Source organism: Brachionichthys hirsutus, chromosome 1, assembly GCF_040956055.1.
Source record: "Brachionichthys hirsutus isolate HB-005 chromosome 1, CSIRO-AGI_Bhir_v1, whole genome shotgun sequence".
Lineage (NCBI taxonomy): Eukaryota > Metazoa > Chordata > Actinopteri > Lophiiformes > Brachionichthyidae > Brachionichthys > Brachionichthys hirsutus.
In genome coordinates this window covers 6,444,015-6,462,521 of record NC_090897.1, presented here as the reverse complement: position 1 = coordinate 6,462,521, position 18,507 = coordinate 6,444,015, and the positions used below count along the sequence as shown (strand labels likewise).

At 39.5% G+C, this 18,507-nt stretch overlaps 2 protein-coding genes across 2 annotated transcripts; both read left to right on the top strand.

Annotated features, from left to right (window-relative positions):
• Nucleotides 1-4,285: 4,285 nt before the first annotated feature.
• Nucleotides 4,286-12,048, top strand: zdhhc7 (zinc finger DHHC-type palmitoyltransferase 7). The gene is made up of 8 exons (XM_068751242.1): nt 4,286-4,414; nt 4,639-4,722; nt 6,075-6,424; nt 6,906-7,030; nt 7,183-7,279; nt 7,438-7,519; nt 8,572-8,702; nt 8,925-12,048. Exons 3-8 carry the CDS (start codon nt 6,080-6,082, stop codon nt 9,105-9,107), a joined length of 963 nt encoding a protein of 320 aa, XP_068607343.1. The 5' UTR covers nt 4,286-4,414; nt 4,639-4,722; nt 6,075-6,079; the 3' UTR covers nt 9,108-12,048.
• A 735-nt stretch (nt 12,049-12,783) lies between these two features.
• On the top strand, nt 12,784-18,492 carry terfa (telomeric repeat binding factor a). Its single transcript, XM_068738564.1, has 13 exons — nt 12,784-12,934; nt 13,660-13,755; nt 14,028-14,158; nt 14,475-14,561; nt 15,122-15,262; nt 15,572-15,672; nt 15,835-16,329; nt 16,714-16,797; nt 17,332-17,454; nt 17,535-17,672; nt 17,795-17,871; nt 17,959-18,005; nt 18,334-18,492. Exons 1-13 carry the CDS (start codon nt 12,784-12,786, stop codon nt 18,490-18,492), a joined length of 1,830 nt encoding a protein of 609 aa, XP_068594665.1.
• Nucleotides 18,493-18,507: the final 15 nt, after the last annotated feature.

Genomic DNA, 18,507 nt, shown 5'->3' with positions numbered 1-18,507 from the left:
CCAGGTACAACTACATGGAAATTTGTGTTAAATTTATCACCTTTACATGGAACTGTTGACAACCAAGAGGCAGGCTTGTGGGATTACATTGTAAAATTGACTGTGGAGTCAGTCTGTCTGCATTCCTATAAGATCCCTGATAAGTTCTTTGATTCAAGTGTTGATGACTCAGACATGCCGCGGTCTGATTGCTCTCAGAGAGACTATATTATGGAAACACTGATATTTCCTGTACAGAGGATGTCTGCAAATTTGATACTACACATAGAAGAGTTAGTAGGAGGTCCAAATCTATTTATATTTCACATGTACAATTGAAAGACTAATAAATCAGCATAAAACATATTTTATTGATATTGCTTGCTTCTTTTTTTATAGCAGTAAGAATAAATACTACTACTAAATACATCTTTCAGACAGTGGAGTTGTGTCTTAAGAAAAAAACATTAATAATGATCCTGATTGCAATATTATAGAAGGATGCGCTTTCACTGAGTTTTTTATTTCTCGCCTTTAAAATTGCAATAGAGGGTATTTTTCAACATTTTCTTTTATTTCTCAGGCAATAATGCATGGATCTATGCATTAGTGGGTGTTGTTTAAATTTCTTTTGAAATTATTTTTATAAAGTAATTGAATTTGCTTTATATATGAATATTTCCATCACACCTGAGGTTTAGAAAAAAAACATCTACATAATAGTTTTACTGGGTTTTTTTTTTACACCATATTGTTTGTTGTTGTTTGTGAACACTGTCTTTTAAACCAGCCTATATTTACTACATAGAAAGGGTTTAATCAGCAGCATTAATATTGTAATGTTACTCTCACTCAATTCCTTTATTACATTAGTCCCATTCATGTGTCATGTGACTGTTTAAGATTGTCATCTGTACGTTTGTGTTGTTTTTAATCGTATTTATTTTTAATATCATAATTTCATTGTTATCAGACTATTTGACCAGTTTAAATAAAATAATGGATCGTGTTTTGCAAGAGTACAAGCTGAAATCTAAGTGAATGATAAGGAAAAGCGTCCTCAAATTCAAAAGGCTAAAGAGGATGAAAGCAAGGAGACATAAATAGCATAGCGAAGAGCCTCTGCCAAATGATGCCTTAAAATGATCTACAAATGCTATAATCCAGATTAGCAATGTCTTAAAGTTCCAGGGTTAAGCAACATAATGCCCACTAATGTATATTTTAATGGATGCTACCATCCATCATGCATTTTCATTATATGGAATAAATGCTTCAGGTAAAAATGGATCCTGACAGCACTTAAATATCGGTACTTCGTGTGATACAATATGAAAAAACATTTCCTCAAAGTGCAATGATGCTCTTCTTGAATATCCTCTGTTGGACTTCTTGGTAAGTCCAGTAAAGATGGGGCCAAATATACTTGATTTCATGTCAAATGGCTAAAAGATCTAACTTTTTTGGCTGCTGTAAGGAATTCAAACACCAGCTCTCTGCATGAAGCAGTCAAGAGACAGGCCTCCGTCAGCAAGGTCTTGTGTCTCCTTGCTCCATGGCAGCAGTATCCACTATTCACTGAGCTGAGTGGTCCAAGTGTCATCCCCTCAGAATCCTCTCCAAAACCCTTCTCACACTTCAGTTTGTGTTTCTAACTGATGGATGTCAATAAGGGAGACAAAAAGCTAAAAGTATCGGGATTAACATTCATTAATCTTAAATGATCAGGTTATTTTACTAGAAAAAAATCTTTTAAAAGCCAAAGATTACTTGGCTTTGGCTCATGTTTATATTTAGATGCATGTTGCATCTTGTTTTAAGTGGTCTGGGGAGGTTAGGTTAGAAAGGGCGTATGAGAGAGCCTGGAGGTGCAGTCTGTTTGTGGCGCTATGAGAATAAACGCTGAGGTAAGAGGCGGAGAGCGAGGGAGAGGAAGTCCGTCTTTGTTGAATTATTGATTGGCCTCATCCACTATGTGGTCTCTTATACAGTGCAGCATGCAGCAGCAGGGTAACCAGTGAATCATGTCTCAAGTCCAGACCCGGGAGGATGGCCAAATAAAAATACCATCATTAAGCTCACTTTAAAAGCCCTCATATAAAGTTTGAATTGATCCTGGAAAATGCAGCACTCAGACATCCTTGTGTGTGTGTGTGTGTGTGTGTGTGTGTGTGTGAACTTATGTTTTATGCATAGATGGAATGAAATCATTGTTCTCATCTAACTCACTGAATTAGATGAGTTAAAATAAAAACATATTTCCCTCCCCATTGATATTTTCTGTCAGGCTGAGAGGCACAAACTGGCCGCTGACTACATTTTAAATTGAGCCTATGAATATCTGGTGTTAAAACACGAATGTGATTGTCCAGTCGAGTGGAGTGAGGCTCTCTGTTGCGCTAAAGTGCACAATCAGTGAAAGCACGAGATGCATTGCATCTGCTGTGTCAAAGCGTAGCTTTTTATCCCATCACATCATGGTTCTAAAGAACCCAAGGAAGGTTGATAAGATCAAAAGTGACTTGGGGGAATAATGTTAGCCCATTAGGCAAAGATGCATTTAATTTGCGTGATGCAGGTTTCAGCCTCATTTATCTGTTTATGTGTATCAAAGATGTACTTGTTTGTCAACTGAAACTCCAACTAAATCCTAAATGTAATAATAATTTGTACCTGTCCCTTTCAGGGGGAAAAGAAGGAGGCATCAAATGGATCATAGGGACATCCCTCACCTGGATCTTGGCCATCATTTGTTTTACTCTCACAGTTTTAGATTGCCCTACTCAGACAATCCTCTGAAATGCTTCCAGATTGGATTTGTGAGGCTGAGTTGAAGTTGGAGGAAGCAGAGATTAAGCCCTATGCTTGGATAAAGGGTATTCTGTCATGGCCAATTCCTATGTCATTCTTCATTACATGGTAGAAAACACTCAAGACTTTTTGTATCTCTGCTCTGACATCTCTTATCGTAGCAAATTCAAGAGTCATGATTACGTACATCAAATGTTAAAGCCAAACACCTCTGCCTGTATCGGTTTCTATTCACATTATTTAATTTAGCCAATATGGCAGTAAGATATTCTCTGGAAAAATAAGGATAAGAAGCCCTTAGCAGCAGACACTTCTTTTGTCAATCAGTCAGTCAGATGCTAATGCGATCGAGAGAGCGAGAGAGAGGGATCCAGTTGATCTATTTCCATTTAACAGCCAGATAAACTAACTTGTGTGTCAAACACGACAGACCTCTCGGACCCGTCCTCTCATACAACCCTCATCACCAGTGAAACCCAGTGGAGTCCACTGATCCGCTCACCTCCATACTAGTTTTAAATCCATGGGCACAAACATGTGATCCTTCCCATGTCAGCCTTTAAGCTGCTTTAGAGGATTGCTGGGTGGTTTTTCTCTCCTCACTCTAAAACATACTGCTGATATCAGCTCTGAGTGAGTACATGAGAGGCCAGTGGCCTTGAGCCTTCACTGTGCATCTTGGAGACACATAAAAAGGAAGCTTCATAATTTGCTCTGACTTTTGGTATTATTGATAGCAAGACACTTGATGAAGTTTACGTAATTTGTCACCATGCAAATGTATTAGAAATTCAGCTAAATATTTGCCATTCCTATATGCTGCCTTTAAATTTATTTTCATTATTACTAGGGACAGAATCTAATATATTGTGGCTGTTCACTGTGATGATTTGCACGCAGCATTGAAATATGGTCAGTTTGATGATTGCAGTACATGCAGATTAAATTAAAAAAAAAAAAAAGAATAAACATCAAGAATTACATTTTACAATTATATCAAACACATTTGAAAGGTTTATCCAGAAAGGTGAAGTATATCAGAATGGTATCATTATGAATTCTGCCAAAATTCTGATGAATATTTCAAGGTCACATTCCATTCTTTAACACGATATGCTATTTTATTCTAAATAAAGATAGTGCAGACTTTTGCCAGTTAAAACAGAATGAAGGCTGATGAGCTTCATGCATACATTCATACGTGTATGCTTACACATACAGTATGCACATGTTATATCATGCAGTATCTAACTGCCTTTTTAAAACTAGATAATTAATATTGATTATTAGAGCTAAATGTGTCAGATTTAAATACAATTCAATATTTACTCATCCACTCACGATCGAGTGGAGAAATTAGGTTACTGCAGTGTGGGGTTGTATTTCTATCAGAATCCACGGGGTGGCGCTATGGCGGAACGGAAATACTGTATCTCTGACTTGTGCGTCGCCGGACAGTCACGAACAGGGAACCCGAAGTAGATCCAGGAAGTGCCTTCTATACTGTCACCCCGATGTGTTGACGCTGTCACTGCTATGTCGGATTCGGGATATTGCTCAAACGGGACATAGAAATGTATTAGAAGGAAGTCGCTCATAACAAAAAGAACGACAAAGTATTAAGGTATGTCATTTAGCTGCCAACGGGGAAAAGCTCCATTAATTCTCTGGTCGCTCGCTTGGAGCGTTAGCATAATAGCCGAGTTAGCTTCGCGGCTAACGTTTCTTAGCAAGCGATATTTATTTATTTAATTCAGCAAAATTATAACATCATATAGCCATAACAGTTAGCTCCATATTATAAGGTTTAGCCTAAAGTCTACATGGGTGTGTGTGTGTATTTTACAGGTGGCAGCCTGCTGTTCCTCGTTCTCAATGCTAGTCCAGGAGACACATACCGCAACATGCTATTGTAAAGGAAGAAAACATTAAGTAAGTTACTCCACATTTTTATCGGTTGGTACGTCTTCTGTCTCATTGACTCAAACAGCTAAGCAGCAAGCCTAATGTGTGTCCATCCAAAATGCTAAAGCTGGAAGAGTTTACAGTCCTCATTTTGACTTTCACAAGGAAAACGGAAGTATTCTATCAAGCCATTGATTACAGACTAGACTGTGACCAAACTGTATTTACAAGACGGCATGTATTTAGTGAGTCGCTGGCACTTTTAAAAAGTGTGACATTGAATGCTATAATAGGCAGTAAACACTTAAAAGACTAATGAAAGAGGAATCAAATCTGAAGCGGCTGTTAGTCTCCAGAAATAGTACATTTTCTTTCTAGGCTAGCTTTAATGCTGTGTTAAGAAAGAGGAGTATTTTTGATAGCATCAAGATAGTATCCATATATATGTAGAATTAATGCCCATGTTTGTTTGGCAACAAATGATTATTGAAATTTGAAGTAAAAGTCACAATGTGTTTGTGCCGTGTCATTTGGAGTAGCTGTCTCGGTGGAGATGTATTAATTTAAATAGAACAAAACAGCGAAGCCGTTTACTCGAAAACATTCCATCAGTGTTTTACAGGAACACCACACCAACAAATGAAAGCAGTAGCTCTTCTTAACAAATCAAATACAACTTGATCAATTGCGGAAGCGGAGAGGAATGTTAAACAAGATTCTCCAATGGAAGAATTTCCTTTCAGGTTTGTTTGTACAGCATATAGTAACATTATAATGCCTTTCCTTTATGAGTAGATGATACTGTATATGACATTACAAATCATAGTGAGTCTACTCTGGGTCTAAACATTATTATTGGCCTGTATCCTTCACAGTTCACATTGTCCTCAGCTGTAGATGCAGCTTACAAAAGGGATCTGAACAGCTATTGATTTATCCTGAAGTTGCACAGATGGTCGATTGGGCAGGCTTTTTTTGTGGCTGAAAGAACAGTAACAGTCGAATATCCGCGGCCCTTAAGATTTGACTCAGTTTTTGTCGGTCCAACTCGTTGGTTTGAGCTCTGCCGTAAGGTGATAAAAAAACAAAACAAACAGGTGTTGAGAAATGATTGGTTGTGGCGGTTTGTCCTTACCGCTAACACTATGCTGCATAAAATATAGGCTTTCTCTGATAAGCTCTCAGCTCTCTATTTCATGAATGAAAGGCCAAGGTAGGATAAGTCGTTTGAATATTTCCACAACTGTCACAGACGTAGAACCCTTAGACATCGTTGCATATTTGTACAGGTTGTCTGTCATTTGGTGTGTGTGACTTATGGAATAATGTCTGTGTCCTTTTTATTGTGACTTAATCTCAATATTTTCTCTATCCCTTAGGCAGGATGCAATCTTCAAACCACCGACTACGAGACACGGAGCAGCACCATCCGCTGTTGTCAGCTGGATCAGATGTGGAAACGGGGAGCCTGGCAGCCGGAGTGATTGCCGGGGGCTCCCATGCAGGCCACACAGCGGGGAACCGCTCCCTGTGGTTCATTCAGGACAGTTGTGGGATTGTGTGTGCCTGCGTAACGTGGTTCTTGGTGCTGTATGCGGAATTTGTGGTGAACTTTGTCATGCTGCTGCCCAGTAAAAGCTTCTGGTACTCGCTGCTGAACGGGGCCACCTTCAACTCCCTGGCTGTGCTTGCATTGGCCTCGCATCTGCGCACAATGATGACTGACCCGGTAAGGATGTTAATCAAAGCTGAAGGTTGAGGAGAGCACAGCAAGATAAATATTTACATGTACAAACAAATTACAAGGATCACATTCTAATACATTTTTAACTCATCAAAATGATACTGAATGAATGCTGTAGAAACGGGTTGTATTTGCAGCGTGTGAACACTTTGAACACTTTTCTATTTAGCAGTGAAAAAAATGTTGCTCCTGTGAAACCATTTGATCTTTTCAAACAAAAAGTGCTAGATAACCTCCCGTATTCTCACAGATACCTTGTGACTGCACTTGGTGTCAAGCATCCAGTAACAGCAAATACTTGTGTGTGGTACAAGTACAAATGGTGGCTGTTTTATGTCTTTTGACAAACACAGAAACAGAAAAACAGATATTTAAATACGTATTATGTAATAATGGCAAACTGTAGTTATTTTCACATTAAACACTGACCAAAAAATATTCTGTATTTCTTTTACATTCCTCTTAGGGTGCAGTTCCAAAGGGCAACGCAACCAAGGAGTACATGGAGGGCTTACAGCTGAAACCTGGTGAGGTCATCTACAAATGCCCCAAGTGCTGTAGCATCAAGCCTGAGAGAGCACACCACTGCAGGTTAGTCTGCATGTGGCCAAATCGATGGTGACACCTTCATCTGCAGCATCGTGTGGCATCCCTATCTGCATATTTGATGCAAACAGGATCAGCAGAGTTGATGATATTGGCACTCAGTCTTTGACATGTGAATATCTTTTCTCTGGTTACAGTATTTGCAAACGATGCATCAGAAAAATGGATCACCACTGTCCGTGGGTCAATAACTGTGTGGGAGAAAAGAATCAGAGATTCTTTGTTCTATTCACTGTAAGTGCACAAAAACCAAAGCATCGTCTATCTATGCAGTTTTAACAAGGGATGTGGAAATGTGCATCTCACAACCAGTACTTCCTCCACGTTAATGAGTAAGAAACTTTACCTTTGTTAAATAACACCTGCACCTCTCTCCTCTGTTCCACCTGTAGATGTACATAGCACTGATATCTGCCCATGCCCTTGGCCTCAGCGGTATGCACTTTGTAACCTGTATTAAAGCCCAGTGGAATGGTAAGTCCTCTTTTTATTACAGCCTTGAATATGCGATTGTAAATACTATTCAACAAACACAGAATGTTACAGAGACGGAGTTTGTTAGCAGCTTTTTATGCAAGCCCTTTAAACTGCTTATGAAGAGCAAGAGAGAGAGAGTTGGAGTAGAAACGGATCATGTTGCTTCAAGCTCTGCTCAGGCTTTTGGAGTTGTGCACCACAATCATGGCAGAGCTGCCGTTGATCTTTTCCCGCTTTCCGCAGGAAACAAGGGTCATATTTCATTCTGTTCCCAGGGTGGACTGCTTTCCACAAGATACTGCTCTGCTTTTGTACGAGCAGTCCAGATTAAACTACGACACCTCCTTCGTTGCAAATGGTTTTTTGTAGATTTGATCTTTTGTCAGTTAGTTTTGGTCATTTTCAAACTGCAAAATACTGATACATTGATACATTTACAAATAAAAATGAACATTACCAATAGAATTGGCACATTTTAAGAAAGTGAAGTCATGTAATTGAATTTATATTATTCATTTATATATTCCAAAATATGTTTAGAGCAGGGGTGGGCAAACCTTTTGACTCGCGGGCCACAATAGGTTCTAAAATTTGAAAGATGGGCCGGACCAAGATCAGACGGATAGAGTATTTGTGTGAGGTAATATAAATGACACATGAAAGCTATTACATTAAAGGATTTGGCCTTTTACAGGTAGCATTACAGGGAAAAGGTCAAATGAATGAGGTTTAATTATAATACAATTTAATTTAATGATATAATTTGGACAAGTGTGGCGGGCCGGATTAAAAAGACCAACGGGCCGCATATGGCCCCCGGGCCTGGGTTTGCCCATGCCTGGTTTAGAGTATGCACATGCTCTTTAAATGGGCAAGAGTTCAGTATGGTCAATGTATTTTTAAATTATGTTTTAGACTCTTAAAAGTACAGATCAACAGCCAGAAATAGTAAAACCTTAATCATTTATTTTCGAGGGGGGGGGGGGGCGTTTTGATTGTTGGATGTAGAATAAGATGCTGCTGCTCTTCCTCTCTCTTTCTGTGACCAGAATGCAGTGACTTCACTCCAGGGGTGTCGGTGTTGCTGCTGATTTTTCTTTGTCTAGAAGCCATCCTCTTCCTCACTTTCACAGCTGTAATGTTTGGGACACAGATCCACTCCATCTGCAATGATGAAACGGTCAGTATCCATTGCACCCTGCAAGCCCGGTTCTTTGCAGCAAACTATGTGCCGTAGGGGATGGTCACTGTAAGATGAGAGCGTCAAGGGAACGATAAGTGAACCCAAATTGTCTGAATTTAGTTTGATAATGATCCTAATATTTATTAATGATTTAGAGCCAAAGCAAAGACAAAATAATGAGGAATATTTCATTTAAAGAGACGTTTCTGTGTTCTACAGGAAATTGAACGTCTAAAAAATGAGAAGCCCACATGGGAGCGAAATATGAGATGGGATGGAATGAAAGCTGTATTTGGGAGCCCCCCCTCCCTGCTGTGGTGCAATCCATTCACCGGGCTCCGTCTGCGGCGCCTGTTGCTGTTGACCTACGGTCGTCGCACCGGGTCTGAGTTTTCGGTCTGAGAAAAGAGCAGACTAGTGCAGCTCGCTAAAACTCGACCGTCTCTTGAGCAAGATGTCATGTATGCCCTCCTTAGTCCGTGGTAATATTGGACGTCTGTTCCCTGACCTAATCCATCAAGTGTGGTTAACATGGGGAGGCAGGTTGCCCCAGTGGGACCCCAGCGAGACCCCAGCGAACCATGAGCCCTGCTAAAAGTTTGTGTACTCACTCTCACCTGACACCTTTGGTCTCCAAGTTTGCTGAACAACTGGAATCTTAATTCTGACATGAGCAACTTCTTTTTATTTGTTTGTGTGCTTTAATGTATAGCATGTAGTATGTGGCTCATGTGAGACTTGTATTCCTTGTGAAACTGTCCAAGGTGGAGTTTCAACCTGACTCATGTACCTTCTTAAAGTAAATACTTAAGCAGTATTTCTTCACGCCGCACATGAGATTCAAGATTTGTTTGTTTGTTTTTGAGAGTGGATAATCATTCAATCTTCAATTGTTGCTGGACTCAGACAATCTTAACGGGGAAATGCTTGAATCTGCAGCATTGGACCCAGACAAGGAAAGCACAGTCAAGGACGTGCATCACTTACCGGTATACGGCATTTGAGGAGAGGTGTGGCTATGGAGCTCATTGGACATCAGACCTGGAACTGTGCTGCCTATATGTACATTTATAATGCCTCAATTAAGCTGGATCTCAGACAGGAAACGTGGCTTTCACTATCTTCAAATGAATAAATGAACATCCTGCCATGTGAGCATACATCATTTTTACTCTAAACGAAAGAGTGGTTGTGCTTTTGTCATCACCTCCATTGTGATGTTTTACTTTCTTGGGCTGAAATTTACGATTCTCTTGTCTTTGTTTTACTTTCATCAGCTGCTAAAGCTTCTTTATCATAGTGTCTACTACGACTCCTGAACGGTTGGCCGCAATGACTCACTGGAGATGATTACTTTTACTCTATCTTCATTTAGCTTAAAGAAAAATACTCATTTGTATTCAATGTACAATCATGTACATACATTTACCATTCCGACATGCTGCTCTATATCTCATCCCTTAAACTTTCAAAACTCTGATATGCCTCCCTGCATCTTCATCTTTCAGTAATTCAGGTTGAACAACCTTGGCTGCTGAAATAACCGAATGTTATGTGTGAATGGTAAAAAAAAAAAAAACATCTGTAAACTGCAGGCGATCTATGTATATATTGGGAAGTCTCAAGATAGACTTCATCATAGTACTGGCATTTTATTTCTGAAAACCGAGCGTACAAACCCACATCAGAGCCAGGTTTCAGATGTAGTGGCTTTGCATGTTTCTTGGCCACCGAGTGGTGCCATATTTTCTTAAAGGAAACCTAAAAACTGCGTAACATCCTTTTGTTTGTTGTGATCTAAGTTGAGTCCACAGATTTGAGCTCCTTTCTGGAGTCAGCCTGTAGAATACTGGAGGAACTGCTTTGCTGTATGGAGTTGAAGTACCAGGCACATTATACAGCTTTAATAAGACACGTTTGGGTAGCTCCGAAGATGCCTGGCTGGCCTTTCGGAATTCAGGCCTGAAATGCGCGGAGTCAGGAAGTCGCAGTGCCCTCACAATGTCAGAAGAACATGTATCCATGCCTTTATGCTCCTGTGGTTAAGTGAATTTATCAACATGAATGGTTTTTGTCCTTATTGCCATATTTATTAAACTGTTTTCTTCAGTTTGTGACAGCTGTCATATTTTTACGTCGTTGGTGACATCAGGATTTTTAGTCCTGACTGATTTTTTTGACGTCCATGTATTGTCTATAAGTGTGTGTACATTCTCAAAGTCTTATTTTTGTCATTCATTGGACAATATTCTGCTGTTTGCTCTTGTCTGTGGACGTCAGGAGGAGGAACGCTGTCTTAATTGTTTACACTAAATGATGCTCTATGGTTTATGAAACATGCTTTCACAATGCAAAAGATTAATATCAGGGGATTTAATTAATGCTGGTCTACTAGACTGCATCAAGTGAGCAACCATTGTACCCTAAATGCTGGTATGATATTATTTCTCTTTGAAGTCCCTTCAGGCTCAGTGTGCGACATTTATGAGGTGCAAAAGGATGAGGTGAGCCCGAGCATGTCAATAAAGATCTGATTCATTTATTTATATGTGCAAAAAATAACAGGATTATGTCTATTTTAGCATTTGCTCAAATTTGTCAATATTGTGATCAGTCAACCTTCGAAACTAGATATTAATGGCAAAATGTACATCCAGAGCTAAAAAAAATAAAAAGATGCCAAGAGTCTGGCAAACACAAAATGTGAAAATAAACATAATTATCTTAGAGTACCGTATTAAATATCGAGTAGTGAGGTAACGGTGGTTAGTCTAATTTGCTGCTAAACCTTTAGTTGTGTTTGTAGGAAGTGAGAGAACATCAGAACTAATGGATGTGGTCTAAACTAAAAGTATTTGGTGTCGACAGGTAGTTTTCAGCAATAATTTGTGGTTGGTTGATTTAGGGAACGCTAAGTCCTATCTGTCAGAGTGATTTTAAATTCATGCTCAGTAAAAGAATCATAAAGTAAACATTTTTTGCCCAGTAATTTTATTTGCCCCACCTTCTGCTCTATAACATAAAATAACACAACCACAATGGGGAGTGTGTACATAATGGATTTGATGTCAACGGTTTTATTCACTATGTATTCCATTCATGGTATTAGAGCGGAAAATGTTGGTCAAAGAAAAGTTGATAAAGTTTTGATTTTAAACACAGTGGATTTTGTGAGGATATTTACCAATACTATTCCCATGAATAGCTGAACAAAGTTTGTGTCCTACTTATAAGATTGTTTCCACAAGAACAAAAGTCTTTTTCGCTGTTTTAACTACTTTAATCGTAAAGTCGACCAATACCAATATCAGTTGAATGTTTTTAGGAATATATCAACATCTTATACTGTCCTATATCTTTAATGTAATTCTTTTACATAATAAACTTGATCAAATTAACTTGTGATTGTCCATCCTACACAATTATGTATCTCTGATCGTGGGTTTCGTTTCTTGAAACCATGGAGAATGTGGGTTTCATAGAACATGAAAAACAAATCTTCACATCAAGTCTCTAATCTGTTAATGCACAGAGCGCACTCTGCTAACAATGCTGACCTTAGTGGGCGTAAAACAATTCAAAGCATTCATTTTGAAGTACTACAGTGAAAAATAATGCAGTTAAATATATCTAAAAAAAAAAAAACTATTTCCTGCCGCTTTTGAGATACGTATTTGTAAAACTAGACATTTCTAGTCTGTATATATTTCGCGTCCCTCGCACAGCTGACATGGACAGATATTCATTCCATTTTATTATATTATTATAATAATATTTTAGAATTTATTATTTACTATACTTTAAGATAGTCAATTTAATTTTACTTCGTTTAGGAAGGTTCAATACTTTTATAATTTAATGATGATCTGTACGCAGAATATAAAGCGAATAAAATCTTACTTCCTAGTAAGCCTCTGATTGGGTAGAGTTGATGCTTTCGTTGTTTTGGTTGGTCAGGAGGAAGTCGGTCAGACTGGAGGGGGCGTGTCCAATAAAGGGGAGGTGACTCCTTCCTGTTTCCGTTGGTGTGGCTTCTGGTTTGATTATCGTGAGGCGAAGAAGAAGATACGATGCGAACATGGCGGCAAAGGAAAGCGTAAAAGGCCATCGAGATGACATCGAGTCTGTTGTTAACCACTGGCTTTTGGAGTACTATTATTCCGTGGCGCTAGATGTTTTTCAAAACGAGGACATTAGTGTATTTTTAGATATTAGAAAAATACTTGAAGGTGAGCAACGAACTGCGCTTCACGTATTAGCTATCCAACAATGTTTTAGCAGCTAGTTCTGACGACGCTCATCGTTGACGTCTAGTCCTACCGCAAAGTAGCTTATGTGTATAAAAACACAACTTAATTTGTTTCCAACAGTCTCGAGCAGCGTGATGACGTGGCCGTAGATGCGACAACGCGTTTTACGGCGTTGCAACGTTAACCTGGAAGCACATTGGGAAACATGCTAACAAACAAAAGTTGCTTTTAAATTCAAACTGAGACATCTTGAGGCCAACGCCGTGGCTTTGAGTTTCTTTTCGCCTGCGTCTGTGCAAGTATTTCACTGTTTGCTGCTGCTTATCTCGGCCAGGATTCCCTTGTAGAAGAGATTATTAAACTCGATGGGATATTGTATGGTTAAATAACCGTTAATAAAATAAATAAATCATTGCGTGGCCATCAATCACTTCCACTCTTCCAATTATTGGACAGAAGTTTCCGATTTCTCCACAAATGTCAATAGCTTTAATTTGCTGTTTGTTTTTTTCCAAAGCAAAATCATGTAATTCGAAAAAAAAGAATTATTGATCAAGTTGCTTAATATTATGTCATAATCAATTTTATTTAATGTTGAGTGTTTATTCACAACGAAGAAAAGGGACTATAAAAGCATGAATAATGACTTCTTCTGACATGTATTTTCCAGGGTAAATACTAACTCGCTCACTGTCTTGTTTCAGTTATCTTGGAACGTCCCCTTGAGAACAGCGAACACAAATGGTGCAGGATCAGAGTGCTGCAGTTCCTCTCCCGTATTCACGATGGCGAAAACTTAGGTGAGATTAAATCAGGTGAGATTAATGCGTCACCAATGCACCGACAGTAACGATGTGTGTTTTTGTGATTAAGGTGTAGACGAGATGAATCCGATCACCCAAAGTGTCTTATTTAGTGATCTTAGTATAATCACCTGAGATAAACTGTGGGCGCCTCTCCCCCACCAGGCTGTAAATCCATGCCCAGGCTTTTAAAATAATGACTTCAAATGAATTGTCCTATCATTGTGATCCAAACACTACAATGAATGTTGCTTTGTCTTTCCTTTTAGATGTATCATTTGAGTCTGACGACCAAATAAGTCCTCTGGAATCAGCTCTATCCTTGCTGGGAATGATCAACGAGGATTTCAGTATTCCGCTGCAGGATTTTGACAACGTATCCAATTCCCTAAAAGTCATGGCACGTGTTTTGTTTTGTTTTTTCTTTATTCTCAGTCATGTTCTGATTTGTTTGGATAGTGATCGCTACTGACTCAAATGAAGTCAAATACACTTCTTAAAGCTGCATTTTTTTATTATAAACTAAATTATACTCTTCAGGTTTTCCCTCAAAAAAATTTTAAACCGGTGATTAAAAATTGGTATTTATAAATTGTCCGATGTGTGTCTGTGTGAACTGCTCGTTCTATTTGGATCACACTGCTTTAACACCTAAAAGATTATACTTGGATTCAAATTTCAGGAGATTTAATTAAGAATATTCCTTCTGCACTTAGATGGTGACAGTTCTCATCAAACACAGTGAGTTTGGCAAAGCTGAAAAGGCATTGAAAGAACACTTCCCCAAACCAATGGTTGGCAAGGTGAGTTTCATACCTAAAGCAACACGTTCCCTCAAACTCGAAATTCAGTGTGTCTAATGGTGACTGGATTCGTATTATTGCTCTTGCTGCCAGTGCACTGTTAAAGGTCGGTATAAGATAGCTTCACTGGCGGGCAGCAGATTCCGAAAGAAAGCGTTTTTCTATTAAAGTCGTCTTCAGACACCCGATCAGGCTGATCGAATGGTGAAATAAATGGATGGTTTGTGCAACCACTCATTGCTGCGGTCGTTGATCGCTCCTTACTTACTTGGATTTTTGTGTACGTGTTTAGTTTGATGCCAGAAAGGAATGTTACACAAACCAAAGCCTGAACATTTATCAGTCACATCATGCATTAACTGTCAAAGGTTTCTATCACTCGAATCGGCGTGAATGAGTTTAGAGTTACAGAAATACGCTTTCCTTTATTCTATCTCACTGTAGAAATGCTGCGCGATGTACCCTTCTCTGGTTTAGCTTGCATGTAGGTGTATACATTTTGATGTTAGTAATTTGCCCCTATTTGACGTTTGTGTGTCGTGTGTTTCTGCTCTCTCTAGAAAGCTATATTGATGGGACTCATCAGAAACAAGACAAATACCCACAAAGTCATAGAGCAACTCGACTTCCAAACATTTAAGGAGGAGATGTTGATCTTTTGCCAGAAGCTCTGCCCAATGAAAGTTCCTTTTCTTCATACGGTAAGCATCAAATAAATGATCATTGCGTTTAAACTTTCATTTCTGTTTGCTTGTTGTATGTTGATGCAGTATTTCAGTGGCAATAAGCATGAATGATTATATATACTTCATGTTGTTGACAAATCCACTTTCAGGAACAATACAATATAAAAGCCAAACATTTAATAAAGTATTTAGTGTGTCCTCTGAAAATATCACTTGTAATAACTTGAGCTCAGCCAATCATGGGCACGACTGAACTGTAGATTTTGCTTTCGTAATCTGGGTCTGTACATGTTTTTGGTTTTATTTTGTTTTTGTTTTAAACAGATTGCAAGAAAGTGGCTTCATGAAAGACTTGAGCATGAGCAAGATGGACCTGGTCCAACCTCAGCATTACTTAAAAGCACTGATGTCAAGTTTCCAAGATGGTAAGCTGTCACCCTGTCCATTTCAAATAAATACATTGCAATAGCAATATGTCTTAGGATCATTTGACATACTTCCTCCTAGCACAGTCGCCAGAGTCCAGGATCTATCGTAAAGTCTTGTTTTCGTGCCTAAATACCTTGATGCCTCTTTTTTCCCCGCAGTAATCATGGAAATTTGACAATGTCCAAGCTGAAGGCTGCCTACATGGATTTGGCAGCTGGTTCAGATGATAAATCATTTGATCAGCTGAACGAAGAAGTGAAGGAAGAGCAGCAGGCAGAAGTGCTTTCGCTGCACTTCTCCCCTTCTCCTGCAACGGACTCGGCGCAGAATGATTCATTTCGGAGGTCAGGCAGCCCCCTGGAAGCTTCTCTGGCAGACGAGCCTCCACAAAAAGATGATGATCCACAAATGCAGGCAGGTTCACTCTCAAAGACGAGCTCAGTGCCAAGGAAAAGGCGTCTTTACACTGTGGCCCGATTGGTGGTCGAGCCGGACAGCCAAGTGAGTTTGAGATGCACAGACATCAGATCAGGAGGCCCACCGGAGTCCGCAACGAGAGCCAGCCAGAAAGAGCTGCAGAACCCCGAGACAGAGCTGGAGGTCTCCATGCCCAAACGGAAACATTCCAGACGAGCCAGAAGAATTAGCAGCAGGTATTTCATTTCAGCTTGATCGCATTCACCTTCTAACAAAAGCACTGGCTGGTTGTGGAATGACGTTTGCATGAAATGGTTTTCTTTGTAGAAAGGACTCAAGGTGCAGTCATGCAGTTGATATCTTTGAGCCGCCTGAAGGCTGGAGGCCTGTCAGCATGCAAACAAACTGAGTTTCTCAAACGTCAAAGGTGTAACGGAACACAATGGTGTTCCGTAACATTTGTGTATTAAACTGGCAACAAAGGCAAATCTAAGAAAACTGTTTGTCGATATCATCAGTATTTGTTCACTGCAGGCATAAAGGAATGTTCCAATTGCATATATAAAAACTAATATTGTGCTCGTCTTCTAATGACGCAGTAAATATTTGTGTTCTACCAGTGAGGAGGAGCTCCGTTCCTCAGAAGCTGATAAGGAAAGTCGCATTGAAGAACTCCACGACCAGTCGACCAGTCCACTTAAAAGGCAAGTCCAAATGTACTTCACCACTTCCATGTAAGATTCATGTTAACCAAATATATTCTGCTCTATTCGTTATTTCTCATGTGAACGTCACTGCGGGATCATTTGTTTTTCTCACACCACTCACACAAGTAATGCAAACAATATTTTCAAACTGACTGAAGTTAGTCGTTAGATGTGCCCGATTTGTCCGGTAAAACAAGTTCTGCAATGTCTTGCTTCTTAAGTTAAAGCTGGCCAATTTTCAGCCGAGTTTGGTTGGTTTAGTTATGCAACGTTGAATCATACATTGCAGATTTCGTTTCTGAAAAATGCTGCCTCAGTTTTAAGATGGAACTGCAGGAAGTCATATATTCCAAAGATTATGGTTGAAGACTCTGATGGAAAGAAGTCTGCTTGGATGAGAGGACCCGAGTCTCCTTTAACTGCCAGAAGTCTGTAGCACTTGGAAACATGGCAGCTGTGACAGAAAATCATAATTTCAATCAAATCCCTTTTTGAACGATGCTTGACTGCATCTCAATTCTCATCACACAGAGATTCCAAGTCTGAGGACTCATCAGATGCTGAGAACCCACAGTCATTGGCTCCCTGCAACGCCCCAGCCGAGAAACCTCAAACGCCACTGGCCAGCGATCCTCTCAGCAAGCAAGTCTCAATGCATCCTTTGATATAATTTAGTCACACTGTGATTCAAGGACGAGCTACATTTCATAAACGTGTTTTTCCCTCAAATGAAGATTTCCGGACAATGCAGACGAAGTCTGCATCATTGATTATTCCTTGGACAGCTCACCCAGTGTGGTCCCCGTGCCTCAAAAGAGCTCCACCCCACAAAAGGACTCTGCTCAGGATCAAGGTACTTCACGTTCAAAATGGTGAGTGAATATTACTTCAGCAGCTTATAGATCACGAATTGACTCTCCCGTTGCAAAGGGACTCGTGTCTTTAATAGAACAACTTGCCGGACTAAAACATAAACTTGTACTCTTCCTCACAGGAAGCAGCTGTTGAGCAATGCCAAGGAGAGTAAGGAGACGTGGAGTGATGAAGAGACACATTTTACCTCCAGACAGAGTAAATTGTTATTTGTTTGCTTAAGTCATCTCTCCTAGTTGCAAACGTATTGTTTGTGCATCAAGTTGTGTTTGTTTTCCCCCAAAGGATTACTCAATGACAGCACAGCTTCAAGCTCCAGCCACAGGAAGAGGGTAAATATGACACGATTAGCATTTGTAAAGCTAAAAGTAATATTTGTTAGGGTTCATTCCATGGTGGCCCAAAGCTTGAGGGTTGACTAAATTCACGAGTTGTATTGTGGAACTATCAAAAACTATCTGAAAAAATTCAGATAAAATGGACTGCATGGATTTGATTGTGTTCCAAGAAGATTAAGAAGCAGCCTGCCTGTAACTTTCCGTCTGACTGTTCAGCTTCTCAGTTTAGTCAGTACGATGCACCAGCACTGACAAACATTAAAGATTGCCTGTTTTGTTCCGAGCAGAATGCTGAGTAAACTTTATTTTTTCTGATTTACAGATGTGGACTGACCATGAAACACAGAAATTGAAAGAAGGGGTAAAAAGATTTGGTGAGGGTAACTGGACTAAGATACTGGCGTATTATTCCTTGACTGATCGAACAAATGTGCAGATAAAGGACAGATGGAGGACCATGAAAAAGTTAAATATGATCTGAGGGGACGTCAAGACA

Excerpts from the sequence above, each read along its gene's own strand:
- zdhhc7 (XM_068751242.1), top strand. The coding sequence starts at position 6,080 with ATGCAATCTTCAAACCACCGACTACGAGACACGGAGCAGCACCATCCG. Across the intron at positions 7,280-7,437 it reads GATTCTTTGTTCTATTCACT|ATGTACATAGCACTGATATC; the intron begins GTAAGTGCACAA and ends TTCCACCTGTAG. Across the intron at positions 7,520-8,571 it reads TATTAAAGCCCAGTGGAATG|AATGCAGTGACTTCACTCCA; the intron begins GTAAGTCCTCTT and ends TTCTGTGACCAG.
- terfa (XM_068738564.1), top strand. The coding sequence starts at position 12,784 with ATGGCGGCAAAGGAAAGCGTAAAAGGCCATCGAGATGACATCGAGTCT. Across the intron at positions 13,756-14,027 it reads TCACGATGGCGAAAACTTAG|ATGTATCATTTGAGTCTGAC; the intron begins GTGAGATTAAAT and ends CTTTCCTTTTAG. Across the intron at positions 18,006-18,333 it reads GCTCCAGCCACAGGAAGAGG|ATGTGGACTGACCATGAAAC; the intron begins GTAAATATGACA and ends TCTGATTTACAG.